The 15,112-nt window shown below is 42.8% G+C and overlaps 1 protein-coding gene across 2 annotated transcripts in view; it reads left to right on the top strand.

The window, feature by feature from the left end:
- ACACA (acetyl-CoA carboxylase alpha) overlaps window positions 1-15,112 on the top strand; it is a 268,738-nt gene that overhangs the window by 227,548 nt on the left and 26,078 nt on the right. For both annotated transcript variants that reach the window (XM_036835516.1, XM_036835517.1), the window contains exons 48-51: window positions 3,528-3,624; window positions 6,758-6,854; window positions 8,078-8,213; window positions 14,740-14,917. In XM_036835516.1, coding sequence (XP_036691411.1) covers window positions 3,528-3,624; window positions 6,758-6,854; window positions 8,078-8,213; window positions 14,740-14,917 — 508 coding nt within the window. The remainder of the gene's footprint in view (window positions 1-3,527; window positions 3,625-6,757; window positions 6,855-8,077; window positions 8,214-14,739; window positions 14,918-15,112) is intronic.

Raw genomic sequence — 15,112 nt, 5'->3', positions numbered from 1 at the left:
TTAAAACAGCTAAATATAAGCCATAAAGTCATAGAATTACAGGACCAGAATCTTTGACCATCTAGTCTCTATAAACAGAGATTGATCAGATAAGTTTTGGAAAAGGTCTTTGAGACCCTTCACTATAGAGTGTGACTGCACTCTTCCCAGCAAGCTGTTGCTGGGCACCCACCCTGCATGCGCCCTTCTTCTCATATGATTTTGGTAATAGTATTGATCTGTGCCTTATTTATTAATGTAAGGTTGCTTTGTAAGATTATTTATTCATGAAGAGACTGTGCAGAGCTTTTAATGTGATAACCGTATGGAGTAAGAACAAGCCCTCCCTCCATGTTTATCTAATATATCCCTCTGTCTTGGGGCTGATTTTACCAAACTTAAAAAACAAAAAGGGGGGACTTCCCTGGTGGCGCAGTGGTTGAGAATCTGCCTGCCAATGCAGGGGACACGGGTTCGAGCCCTGGTCTGGGAAGATCCCACATGCCACGGAGCAGCTGGGCCCGTGAGCCACAATTGCTGAGCCTGCGCGTCTGGAGCCTGTGCTCTGCAACAAGAGAGGCAGCGATAGTGAGAGGCCCGCGCACCGCGATGAAGAGTGGCCCCCGCTCGCCGCAACTAGAGAAAGCCCTCACACAGAAACGAAGACCCAACACAGCCAAAAATAAATAAATAAATAAATTAATTAATTTAAAAAAAAACAAAAAAAACAAAAAGAGGGAAAAAAAGAGGTAACTGCACGTAAGACAAATGTACATTTCTTGTTTGTCTGTCCATTTGGCGATTTTAACAAACCTTATTTAGCGGGAAGTTCTTTTGTGAAGCCCCAAATCCCCCTGCTACATTTTGAATCTATTTTTTTTAGGCTTTTTGAGAAAGTGTTCTTTTTTCCATGTTTATTGCAACTATTTCCTCCCAAAAGGGCTATATCTAAAAGAAGAATGGAATGCAGAAGATAATTCCTTAAACTTAAGAGTCATTGTGATTTTGTTGAAAGAGAAAGAAGTCTTCATAAGGAAGACTTAATAAACCTTTGTGGGCACCCACTAAGCCAGGTGGGCCTGTAAAGCACTTCCATATACACTATCTTATTTGGACTTACTACTCAGAGATAAGAAGAGATGACCATTTTACAGGCTCAGAGAAGTTAAGTGATTTGGGCAAGGTCTCAACAGCTAATACGTAGGAGTTGGGCTTAATCTGAAGCCTAACTATAGATAGTATAAAAAAATCACCAGAGGAGGGCTGACTTTAATTTAAAATGTTACCTGTTGTCTTCAATGCCTTTTCTTGTTAATCTTAATAAAACTAAATACTTTTTCTTACATCACCAGAAAAATCACCGTAGTAATCTTTTTCCCTACCTCTCATTTTGATACCAAGATTTATAATAAGAACTATGAACCTAAGATACCTATCAGCCTTAAAATTCAGGACTTTTTCTGGCAGAATTCAGAACAAGACTTAGTGAGTGTTCTCCTGGGAATTATGGGGTGCCATGTTAGCTGGCTTCTAAGTTCTACATCTGAATTGAACATGACCTGCTCTTCTTTGAGGGGGCCCAGTAAAGCCCACCTGCAATGGCCATAGCCCACTAATGACTCCCCTCTGTCAATCAACATATAAGACAGGAGGGGTTTTAAAGGAAAAAAATTTCCATTTTGAAATGAATTCTGTAGTTCCAAGTCATTACTATTCACGTAAGAACCATCAAATGATCCAAGCATATAAAGTTAAAATTTCAATATCCTGATGCACTTAGAAGTTTGGTATAGAAACTTCATCAAAATTTGAGCCCTCTTTCATGGGGTGAACAGATGTGTGTGTGTGTGTGTGTGTGTGTGTGTGTGTGTGTGTAGATGGGCATTATCCTGGCTATTATTAATGAGATCCACAGAATAAAATGAATTTGTGATAAACTAAGTTTTCTGGGTTTTGGATAATATTTTTTCATCGACTCCCTAGTAATTCATCCTGCTGTCTCTTGTGCAGCTAACACTCGCTCCCAAATCGAGTGACTTCAGATTTTAATTTAGTGGAAGCGTTAAAGAAAGCAGATGATTCCCTGTGATAAGTTAAAGCAGATATCTTCTAGGTGAAAAGTTAAAGTCATTTATTAGAGGAGATAGTGCCATGATATTCTTCAAACTGATGCCCAACACGAGACCAGAATCTAAACGATCGGCTTTGGGCTCATGATAGAGAGATAATTTTGAAATGGATGATCACATTTTACACTGGGGCCATAGAGGCAAGGAATGTAGAACACAGTAATTACAAGTTGAGTCTTGATAAAACACTCTCCATCCTGTTTAAGTCAGCAGAGGTTAGCTTGCTCGGATCTCCACTTTTAATTGGTTTTGGGCTTGGGTTTTTAGGGGGCGGAGGGCCGTGTTCAAATTAGAAGACTTGCTGAGAAACTATGAGCCGAGAGGGCAGCCAGGAAACAGTTATTTGCAGAAGCTTTTATGGGGCCTTGGTCAAACATGGATACCTGTGGAACAGAAGTTGTTTCTCTTTTTTTTAATTTTTATTTATTTATTTATTTATTTATGTGTTGGGTCTTCGTTTCTGTGCGAGGGCTTTCTCTAGTTGCGGCAAGCGGGGGCCACTCTTCATCGCGGTGCACAGGCCTCTCACTGTCGCGGCCTCTCTTGTTGCGGAGCACAGGCTCCAGACGCGCAGGCTCAGCAATTGTGGCTCACGGGCCTAGTCGCTCCGTGGCATTTGGGATCTTCCCAGACCAGGGCTCGAACCCGTGTCCCCTGCATTGGCAGGCAGATTCTCAACCACTGTGCCACCAGGGAAGCCCAGAAGTTGTTTCTCTTAAACTAAGATGTTGAAAGTTTATGTGTCTTGCCAGTGAAGGAAATTCTATGCACAAAGGAGGTTAATGACATTAAGTGTGTTCATCTGAACCATTGTATTTTTGATACCTATCAAGAGTATACAGGCATGGCCCTTTCTTGTAGTAAGATTATACTTTGTGAGCAGTAAGTAAAGCGGATGTATCTTGTTGCTTTTCTAGCAGAGAAGCTGAGTCCCTTTTCTTTTCCTCAAATTTGGGTCCTCCTCTGATCATTAATACTTATCATTTGGCTGTCTTCAGCTTTTCATTAAAAGAAAATCATTGGAATCAAACAAAATTGTAAGCTAAGTTTTAAAATAGAAATACACATCTTGAAAACATCTTTAATGACTTGGCTGCCTTTTGACAAATGTTTGTGGTGTTTTGAAAAAAGCCAGGTTATTTATTTAAAAGACGCAAACTCTCTCTGCTAGCTGAACCCCATGGTTTAACAATAAATGATGCTTTTGCTGATAAATGATTCTTTTTATTCAGACTAGCAAATGAAATAGGAGATGAGGTCTGAAGGCAGATGAACATTCAGCTGCCTAATGTTTCCATCTATTATAATACGTTTAAAAACAAATAACCCCCCAAATCCAACCTTCAATTTGCCAATTCCAGTGTATTTTGAATGAATTGACCATTTTAATTTTCTGTTTTCTTTCTTTCCCTTCTGTAGCCCAGAAAGGTCAGTGGTTGAGTGGATTTTTTGACTATGGCTCTTTCTCAGAGATCATGCAGCCCTGGGCACAGACTGTGGCAGTTGGCAGAGCCAGGTAAGAGCTCTTTTGTTTTGGAAGCTCTTTTTCCTCCCAACTAAAAACAAGAAAAGAAAGGGCTGTATAGGTTTTTTCCAATAATGTTCTCTTTGTCTAAACTTCCTCAGAATACTGGATTATAGTCATGCCCAAGGCAGCATAACTGGAGCACTGGTTCCCAGTGGTCATTTAGCGTGTCACTCTAATGATGCATTTAATCTGAAGTCTGGTTTTGACAACATTTCCTTTTCATAATACCGAAAGAAAAGCTCTCTGGGGCTGTACAGCCCAACCACAATAGCCATAGCTCACCAGTGACCCCCACTCTATCCCCCAAAGGCCATTTTCTTTCAGGAGTAGATGGCCAGTGAATCAGACTCATCTACTTCTCTCTGTAACTCACCCAAAAGATCTGTGTAACTGGAAGAAGTTCCTTCATGGCATTGAGATTATTCAAGTAACAAATGCACTGTACTGGCTTATCGTCAGATTTGAATTGCAAAAAAATTTACCTGAAACAGGAGTGGGTAAAATAAGCTGGAATAGGTTGCAGGGATACCTCTATTTTTCAAGGGGGAAATTAAAGTTTCTATTAAATTTTAATACCCACTCTAAGAAGTGCTTCACTCAACAACGAGCTCTGCATGAAATAATCTGCCAGACTCGCCGTAACGAGCACCTGCCGAGGCTGATCTTAATCTGGCTCTGCACCTCGGAGACTCGCCGCCCCGGGGACCCACATCTGGAGCTCACCTTCCTCTCAGGGGCAATCAGGTTTCCTTATCCTGGTGAAAAGTGGCACCTGCTCAAGATTCTCAAACATGCCACACTGGGTTGAGATTTAGATTCCAGCCTCGAAAATAATTCTAGGCTTTGTGGTGCTCTCCGTCCAGCAGGTCAGCACACCTTGTGCTGCCAGTGACCAGGAGCCATCAGATGGCAAATCCCACCAGGCAGGATCTTTCACTGGGGCTCTGAGTAAGACTCAGCCTAGAGTCTGCCTGGACCGAGACTTCCAGGGACCAGCTCCCATCTTCTCTGGCCTCCCAGGCTTCTGCCACACCACAGGCTTCCGAGTCCCAGTGAGGGTTATTCTTTGTGCCTGGCAGAACTCCCACTGGGGAGAGAGCCCCCCACTCAGGACCTACTGGTTTGTTATAGAGAGTCTTCACAGGACAGTAGAACCAACTTTTTTGAGACTGTGTGTCTTATCCATTCTGCTTCAGTTTTCCTGTTCTTAAAAAACATGACCGATTTTAAGCCTCAGAAAGCCAGACCTTTGTTAAGGTCTTTAAGATCCTCCCATGGGAAATAGGAGAATAATGCTTTACACTTATGATTGGAAGAACAGGGACTGTTCTGTGAGCAAGATCAGTCAAGCTTGGCTGTGGTTAGCTCTGCCATTGTTTATTGCGACACTCACTCTGACTTCTTTCTTTCTTTCCATCTGGTGAGTTCTGGGCTTCTTACTCCAAACACATACACATGCTCACAAGTATATAAAACACAAATGGAGCCAGCTTCTTTCAAAAGCAATGGCATTTCGAGAAATAAGTATAAATGTATTCTTCTGGGCTTGTTACTGTAAGCTGCCAAAACTCATCTTTGGTATGTATGTTTGGAATATGTGTGCTATTGGCTGTAAATTGTCTTTTATTATTCCATGGCACCTTGTCCAGGGACACACTATAAAACAAGATGTAGCATCTTCATGTGCTAGCCTGATAAAATTTATATGTAATATAATAGAAAACAGAAGTTGTTCTGAGCTGTTTTCAAGTTCAATAAATAACTGTAATACTCGGATAAAGATGTTCTTTATTAGGTCACATGGGCCCTAATATATAAGTTATAAGTTACCGATTTAGGGTGGCTTTTGCAATTACAAGTTTCCAGTTGGATTGTTAATCATTGTGAACAGAAATATTTCTAAACCCTCCTGTGTACCTTCTGCTCGTTGTCTGATTGTCTAGAGGGCTTTTGATTCTGATTCAGTGCAGGCAAGTGACAAGGGGGTGGGTGGTCCCCACTCAGGCCCCTGTCAGGCCTCTTGTGATGACAAGGATCCATTTCCAGTAGCCAATGTAACAACCAAAGACCATCCTTCATGGAAAAGTTTGTTATGGAGATGCTGTGGGGAGTGAGAGACTATAACCCGTTCCAGCCCCAACCCCAAGGAATGCGGCTGAGAAGGTAAAGATTGAATCACGTTTTCCAGAGTGAGGACTCACCCTGTACCTTGCAGGCTCGCTCACACTCACTTTCTCGCTCTCCTCCTGATTTTTACTAGGAAATCTTTATGAGGACCAAGTGTGGGAGGGTATCATGGAGTACAGATGCAGAGGCTTTGAGCTCCTGAACAGTTTTTTAAATTAACAGAGCTTGGAGATTAAATATATCCTTCCAATATAGATCACCTATTCAACCAAGATGACTTCTGAAGCTTAACCCTGTCCCACTGCTCTTTTCCAACGGAAGAGAAAGTTAAGGGCTTGTTCAACCACCTCCCTACACTTGGCACATGTTTTTCACCATCCCTGTAACACACCTGCACACTCCCCATCCACACGCCCAATGTGTGGGACCTACTGTACCCTCAGATCTTACCAGGAACCACGTTATCAATACTCCATAGAAAACTACAGGTCTGTTCCAGCAATGAAGTTTCAGGCTCCTACTGCCTTTCAGACTGTTCCCCTTCATCTTCACCAAAGACATGCTGTAGCGTGAACTGAGAAATTTCACTTGGCAACCACAGTGATGGTGTGTGTGTGTTTGTTTGTGTGTGTACAAGATCTCATACACGTACTAGACTGTTGAGTCTAAATGCAGAGGCTCCCCTGGTACAACCCTTGGTTTGAATTTATCCTGTGGTGGGGAATAGGAGTGATTCTGAGGGCAGAATCAGTTACCAGTTACGATTTACCAATCATATTTGGTAAATATGCAGTTTCCCTCCATATTTACCAAATTTACCATTTTTACCAAATCTGTAGAGTAACATTTTACCCCCAGAAAAGTCAGATTTCCCCCGACTCTATATTTGTTTACACATCCCCCTCCATCAATGTTTTGATGTAGGATTGGAAAATAAATGACTAGCTGTAATGTAGACATACATTGGGTTCTTACGTGGCTCATTTTTTATCAGGCTAGGAGGAATACCCGTGGGAGTAGTTGCCGTGGAAACCCGAACCGTGGAACTAAGTATCCCAGCTGATCCTGCAAACCTGGATTCTGAAGCCAAGGTAGGTCACCTCAAGTACCCTGAGCGCCCATGCTTGGAGCTGTGTTTCCACCTCTGCAGAACCGTGGATATGTTGGGAGCATTGCAAACCACCAAATTTAGAGGAAAGGGCAGTCAGCAGCCTTGAATGATTTCAGACCATCCCGAGCTTACTTTTAAGATGACTCGAAATGGACCACAAGCTAAATTCTGCCTGAAAAATTAAATGGGCCTTTACAGTGGTCTTGTTGTTGCTAGAAAACAGTCTTCTTTTGTTGGGTATGTGGTCTTCTAGAAAGGCAGCTGAGACGATGCTGAGGGCCCATTGGTCCTGGTTCTCCAAGCACTCGTGGAAGAGCTCCTACTGGAATTAATAAGGAAGTCTGCCCCGACACCAAATGTGAAAGCCACAGCCCATCCTTTTTTTTTTCTTTTTTTCTCTTTGGCTGCGTTGGGTCTTCGTTGCTGCACGCGGGCTTTTCTCGTTGCGGTGCGCAGGCTTCTCCTTGCGGTGGCTTCTCTTGTTGTGGAGCACGGGCTCTGGGCGCACGGGCTTCAGTAGCTGTGGTGCGCGGGCTCCATAGTTGAGGCTCGCAGGCTCTAGAGCGCAGGCTCAGTAGTTGTGGCGCACGGGCTTAGTTGCTCCGCGGCATGTGGGATCTTCCCGGACCAGGGCTCGAACCTGTGTCCCCTGCACTGGCAGGCGGATTCTTAACCACTGCGCCACCAGGGAAGTCCCATCCTTTTCAAAAGGGTGGATTAAGTCTTCACAGCCTGACAAGGGGTCGGGGAGACGAGAGGAGCTTATGCAGCAGGGCTACCTCAAGCGCCGCTGACTAAGCACAGTACAGGGAAGCTGTACCAGGCACAGAGGTGAGAGCACGTGGAGACCCTGACCAGGGGGCTTGCTTGGAGCTGTGTGGTCAAGTCACTTAAAGTTGCCCTGGGAAGCCTAGAAGGAGGATGCCTCAGGCTGCATCCTTCCCTTGGAAGCAGTAAGGTTTCCCCCTTTGGACTAAGGAGGGGTGGGTGGTGGAATCAAGACTTAGGAAGAGGAGTATTTAACAAAGTCAAAGAGCCAGGCTCCTTTCTTCTTTTTTATTTCAAGGATGATCTTCTTGATGAACAACAACTTTGGTTTGGTTTGATTTTGAGTTTTTAACAGTAAAACTTTATTCTCCCTGGAGAGATTCCCCTTCAAACTGTGTTGTTAATTGTGTCTTCTTCTTTGGCTTTTCCTAATAGATAATCCAGCAGGCTGGCCAGGTTTGGTTCCCAGATTCTGCGTTTAAGACCTATCAGGCTATCAAGGACTTCAACCGTGAAGGGCTGCCTCTGATGGTCTTTGCCAACTGGAGGGGCTTCTCTGGTGGGATGAAAGGTGATTGGCCTGGCCCTGGGCTGGAGGGGCGTCACTGATTCCCTTGAACACGGCAGCGGGGGGAGGAAGGGTTTATGCTGGGTTTATATGAGTGTCCTGATAACACATCAGCCTAGGTTTTTGGGCGATTATGCTCCCTCTGAGATATCTTCTGAGTTGTAACTTGAATGGGAAAATTCGATTTTTACAATTCCATACACAATTTCAGAGCTATCTAGGTGTTATCTAGGTGGACTGCTGATTTAGCTTTCACAGGTTAGTGATGGACTATTCTGATGGTCCTGGGGAGACACAATTGTGCTAGTCTCTGTCCCTCTTTTCTGGGCATACTCTTTGTTAGTGTTCGTCCTTAATGCTCTATGATGACCAAGATAGATACCGAAATTAGCCGTCACCAGAAGAAAACGAACAAATTCTATACCAGAGGCTTTCCCTTTGTGGCAGTTTGTGATATGTTTTATTATTATCCAACAACAGCCCTGGGCCTGTGGCTCCAGCATATTAGACCATTATTATAAAGACTCTGCTCTGTGCCAGAACTGCCAGTTACTGAGAATCCTCCGTGTGAATGGTTCAGGGAAACACACACTACCTCTCAAGAGTCGTGAAGCTTTCTCTCCAATGGCCAGAGATTCGTGGCCATGCGGAGGCCAGAGACCACATGCCGGGAGGGGATGAGTGTGCTGATAAGTGTCAACTTTATTCCTCAGGGAAAACTCTAGAATGGATTAGGGGAATAGACGGAGGGAGGAGTTGATACTGCTGGAGTGAAAAGAGTGATCAGAGGTAGGATATGTAAAATGTGAAAGAATGAACTCTCAATAAGGCACCCAGAAGTAGCTTGCGGCAGGAGCATCTCTAGCTTTGAGGGAGGAAAAGCCTGGGGAAGTTACCCTTTTATAGGTCATCAACTGTGAGAGGTTAGAGCCTTATGCCAACAACTTTCCCTTACCTGGCTAAGAAAACCCCTGCCTGTATGGCCAACCTCCCTGCCCAAATGTAGATGAGTAGGGCGATTTTTTTTGTTTTTTGTTTTAGTTGAAAAGGTCCCCTTTGTCTATATTTACTGGAGAACTACCACATTTTGCACTTTCTTTGGGGAGACGTGGACTGTACATGCAAATTAGTGTTTGTATACTTTCCTAAGCTATTCCAGGTGAATTACTTTTTGACCAAGATAATAAATCAGTGGAAATACCATGAGATATTGAGAGTATAGGTTAAACAAATCAATCCTACACATTTTTATTGAGTTCCTATGTGCAAGGAGCTATGCTAGCTAGCTACTTCACAGAAAACAAAAGTAAGTCAGAAAAGAGTCTTGAAGCCTGAAGGAGTCAAGAAGAATGTCTTGTGCAGAAAGTTAAACCCATAATGTATAAAGTATAAACAAAATACCACAGTGTTCAAAGGAGGATGATACTATACGGGGTAGGGGGGGCCGGTGGCTGAAATCCCTTTCATTTATGTATATGAGATTCATTTAGCATCAGATTTCACTTGATCCCAAATTCCCTGGCTGTAAGATTTACATTAAGGCTTGGGAGAGAATGCAGTGCTATTACTCCTTAGTTACCTCTCTTCTGGGGAGCCATTGAGAATTCACTCATCCTGACATACTTAGGAGACGTCAGCCTGGCTATTTTGTCCTAACGAAGTTAGAGCTAAAAGTTTGAGATGTGCCGCTGGTAGGGGAAGCTTTAATTCTGCAACATATTTTGGCTCAGGCCCAGATTGGCTGCCTGCCCTATAACCGTAAGAGCATCAACAATTAAGATTCATTGAGCTCTTTTCACCAGAAACTGCACTAACCATTTTACGTGCATTATCTTACATAATCATCACAACAAGCACCTCTAAGGGGTAAGTTATATTATTATCCACAATTTGCATAAATTGAGACTTAGGTTAAGTAAATTTCCCAAGATCATTTAGCTAAAAAATGAGAACACAGATCTGTCTTACTTCCTGTAGCACAATTTAGAGCCTAGGGCCAGAACCAGATCTACTAGAATATCCCAAGAATAGAATATCTAGGTTCCTGAGAAAGTAATTATCCACCTACCGCCCCTCTGCTTTGGGGTTATTGTGACAGGAAACTGCAAGAGCTCAGAAATGAGTTACGGGTTTTTAATTGTAAAATATACATAACATAATATTTATCCTATTAACCATTTGTAAGTGTACAATTCATCAGCATTAAATACATTCACAATGTTGCGTAACCATCACTACTGTCTGTACCCAAAACTTTTTCATCATCCTCGACATAAAGTCTATACCCATTAAATAGTAACTCCCCATCCCCACCCCACTCCCACCCCCCGTCCCTAATCAAAAATGAGTTATTGGCCTGATGTGGAGCAGGACCAGCTCTGTTTTCTGAATTTTGGTGCTGCTGCATCCGTTTACACATCACTTAAGACAAATAAGCTTTGGGGAAGATGGGGATCAGTGTGAAAGTAGGAGGGGAGGAACACCCCCCTCTCATATTTACATGCAGGCCAGGATGCTTTCTATGTATTATCTCATGTAAAGGGACCAAAGCTGAGAGTCATTCCATATCCCTTGGGGAGATGTTTGCAGTTTTGGTTTCAATACTGGCTGGGGATTATTCAGGGAGGGAAAATAAACAATTATGCCATCCCTGAGTGCACACAAACACACAGCCAGGAGCCGACTGCACTGTGGGTAAAATGACTCCAAAATTGTGTGTAATGAGTAGGAAAAGATTAGAGACAGCTCTTGCTATGCTGAAAATTGACATTAGTGGAGGGGGGAAAAAAAAACTCTTTACTAGTCGGCCTAGGAGGTCTAATTCAAGCAGTAAAAATATAAATAAATAAATAAAAGCATGTCAAGATGGTATTGGTGCTTTTTTTCCAATGAGCTCTATCTGGCCGGAAGGCTATTCAGCATAATGCAAAATTAAATTATAAAAACTGGCTGAATATTTAGATGGAAGAGCCATTTGGAAGCAGTTTATTTAGACGAACCGGCAATGACCCACAACAGGGAGACATCAAGCGTGAAATTTACTAGAAATTAGCACCAGGGTCCCAGCCTCAGCATGAATAGCTTGATAGGATGCAAATCCCAGTGATATTAAGCTGCCTCACTGCTGGTGCTACAGGGTCACTCTCAGTTGGCTTTTCATGTTATACTTATTATTTTTTCCTGGGACAGGTTATAAATAACAATAAAAAACATTTATTGAAAACTTTAACTGGAATGAAAGTCTATTATAAAGTCTCTGATTACTTGGATGTTGAAATACAGTGTCAGCCGGCCATAATGAACTCATGAGAGACATTATGTGTATGCAGCTTGTGTATGCCTGATGTTTACCTTCAGCTTCTAACAGATAATCTCGCCTCAAGCCAATAAGATCTGTTCCAGTTTTGAGAGAGCGGAGCACTGTGGAAACACCCTACCGCCCTGCTCCCTTGTTTGGTACATGCGGCTGCTGTGGTGTATCCGTGTTGTGTAACAATGAAGGCTCCAGGCAGGGTTGGCGCCTGGGTGCTAAGAACAGGCTGGAAAGGCTATGTGCTCACCGTTCATGCAGATGTGCTTTGCTCAGAATGCTTAGAAAGCTGCAGGCTCCCCCCTCTCCGAGGAAGAACCTTTCAGTATTTTCCATTCCCATTGCGTTTCTCAGGGCCTGAGAATTGACAGTCAGCATATGCATAGCTTTACAGTTCCCTAGACTGATGTCTAGCCTAAACCCTTGGGGATCCCCCTTCCCCTGCTGCTCTTGGCTATGCTTTTGCTCTGTCTCTTAAATATGAAGGGATTTCAAACAAATGTGTGTCAGATTGTTGCCAAGCGCTTCAACCTGCCTTTCAGGAATGTGTGGTCTGGGGCAGCTGTGAATCAGTACAAGCATGTTGATTGTAGAATTTGTGTGTTTGTTTATATTTTAATAGCCTTTGTTGCTTTTGGAGTGTTTTGATGATTCGGATAGTGGGATGTTGATGTTCCAGGTTAGATGGAGGCATTGTTTTCAAGTCCCAAGCTTGTCAGCTTCAATGAAGCTTGATGCCCCTTTTCTACTCACAGTCTTGGGGCCTGAAGATAATTGTTTGGCAGTCGGATCCATGCCCTTCACAGAGCTGCTAGTACAAGTTCTGATATCTCTGAACATACCAGAAATCCAGGCAAAATTTAGAAATACTCATTTATTCAAGTTTCTTTTCTGGCTTTTATTTTACTGAGCCCTTGTATCAGATGCTGGAAAGCAGATTACTTCAGCCTCATGCTCTTTCCTCGCCTTAAGAGGGATGGGTTAAGAACGAAGTAGCAGAATGTGGACTTAAGAGACAAAAAGATCTGGGTTCAGAGTCTCAACTCTGCCACTTACTCACTTAAGCCTCAGTTTACTCACCTGTCACTTGGGTATGAGAAAAAGAAGAGTTTTCTGATGATTAAATGATTTATGTGTGTGTGTGTATGTGTGTGTGTGTGTGTATGTAATCATGCTCCCTTGTATACAGTTAGCTAGCCATGAAGATGAAAAGAGGGACCAAAGTCCATTTCACAAAAATAAAATGCACACATACTCAACTCTATCCCAAACAATTTGCTTATACTATGAAATCAAGTTTCTGTTTTGTTTTGTTTTAACTAAATACATGGAAGTACATTTTGAATAAAGTCCTCTCCTCTTTTGGGAGCTGGGTCTGTTCATCATAGTACAGAGCTGGATTTTGATGTAGACATGTCTTTAACAAACAGAAGTGAGTGAAGAGGCTGCAAACGCTGTCATTTACCTCTTAACTTACTTTTTTTTCCACATAGAATGACTTTTTGGGTGCCATTTGCTGTTGTTTCCCTTTCTCCTTTTATCTCCACCTCCCATTTCTTCTCCGCACATGATACGGTTGAGAGCCACTCCTTCCTGTTACTCATTCTGAGACTGTACTCTTGGCAGCACTGAAAAATGTACTGCTAATTACACAATTATTTTATTATGTCGCACTGGTTGAAATATCCACTAAAGAATTAATTTAGTTAAAATAATTTGAACTGAGCAATTATTTTCATAACCACGGAATTAGCGTAAAGCGCTTAAAGTCCTTTATTCCCTGCTCTTCATACAGCAGTTGTGTAATTAGCAGTAAATTTTTTTGGTCTTTGCTTTCCTCCCAAAGGAATAAATGTCTTTGTTCTGATCGTATATACAGAGCGTGTGACCATTGACATTCTACATAGAGTAGGGAGTTTTTCCTGGGGCAACTTCTGAGTTTTTGGAATTCCTTCACAGACCAGCCAGCCAGGTTGGAGCAATGGAGAAAGGCATAGGCCTTGCAGAGAACTGCGCTCACCCGTGGTTTCTACAGAGAGCGCCATTTTTACTTTGGAGAAGGTAGAGGTTTTAATTTGCCAGTAACTGCAGTGAAAGCAATTTCTATTTGGTTTGCTCTTAAGGTCCTGAAAAATGCTTCTTTGCTTTGGGTTTCCAGATTGATTTATTCCAAATTGAGATCCTCTCTTTGTTAGGAAAGTTTGAACTCAGTTGAACCTATTATTTGGTGTTTCAAAAGGATCCATTGTGGTTCCACTGCAATACTCATTAAACATCTGGAATCATAAACCTAAAACTTCAGCAGTGTTTAGACTTCAGTGAGCTAGGAAATGGGAAGAAGTCATAAATTATTGGGAAATAAATAACTGATCCTGCTTTCCAAGGACTGACTCTATTTATGCACCAAGGGTCCCTTTTCTTCAGGCTGCTCCTGACCTTGGGGGGATTACAAAGCGTACTCTTTATCAGAAGAAAGAGGTGGCTCCTCTTTTTATGTGGCTGTGTGATAGTTCCAATAAATACATATGCACTTAAATTTTTTTCTCATTGGTACCCTGATAAAATGCAACTGATAAAGAATTAATTTTTTCTTTCTCGCTGTGTTCTTTACAAAGCATGCGTGTGCTCACTCATTTATTCAGCAGACACTTACTGAGCACTAACTATGTTCTAGGCACTGGACAGGACCCTGGGGATGCAAAGATGAAAGATGCAGTTTTTGAAGATAAAATTTTTGAAGGATGCATTTCCGTTAGCTGTGCATTTTAAGGGCTTATCATATGCTAAGTATCATGAGAAGAATTGAAAAGAGCTTGAATAGTTCCTTCAGAAAACTTAATGTAGTGAGAGAGATCACATATTGACATGAAAAATACTCAACATTTGTAGAGCGAGTGTGAATTAATGTGGTGAAACCTGAGTACAGAAATTCAGGGAGGATGTAAAATGGATATGCAGTCCATAGGGCCTGCACCCTGAATCTGGTGAAAGGCAGTGCACTTCTGTCATGCTTTTGAAGATCCCCTGTAGTCTTAAATAGAATACAGATGGAGACACCAATTGCTTTAGTCTTCAGGGTGGCCAAACGGGACCTGGGGCAGCTGCACCCCCAGACCTGTCATCTCTGGCCATGAGCAGCCTTATTTCTCTGTGTGTCATGATGTGAACAGTGTTCGGAAGCACTGCTTCATGGTTTCTAATTTGTCTCATTCTCCACAGATATGTACGACCAAGTGCTGAAGTTTGGCGCTTACATCGTGGATGGCTTACGGGAGTGCTCGCAGCCTGTGATGGTTTACATTCCTCCACAGGCCGAGCTCCGGGGTGGCTCCTGGGTCGTGATTGACCCCACCATCAACCCGCGGCACATGGAGATGTATGCTGACCGAGAAAGCAGGTAGCGCTCCTTCCTCGTTTCCACTCGCTGCCTCTGGGGGATCCTCTAGCTGTTGGTTTCCTCCTGGAGAGCATTATAACCAAGGGACCTTTATTTGAATCTGTGTATCCCCCAGAGGGCTCCAAGGTCAGAAAAATAGGCTTTCTAGAAAGCATCCGCCAGCATGAGAAGGGAACCAGGCTGGAGTCAGGCTTT

The sequence above is a fragment of the Balaenoptera musculus genome, chromosome 20, assembly GCF_009873245.2.
Source record: "Balaenoptera musculus isolate JJ_BM4_2016_0621 chromosome 20, mBalMus1.pri.v3, whole genome shotgun sequence".
NCBI lineage: Eukaryota > Metazoa > Chordata > Mammalia > Artiodactyla > Balaenopteridae > Balaenoptera > Balaenoptera musculus.
Note: the sequence above shows the minus strand (reverse complement) of the source record. Positions and strands in the feature narration are given on the sequence as shown.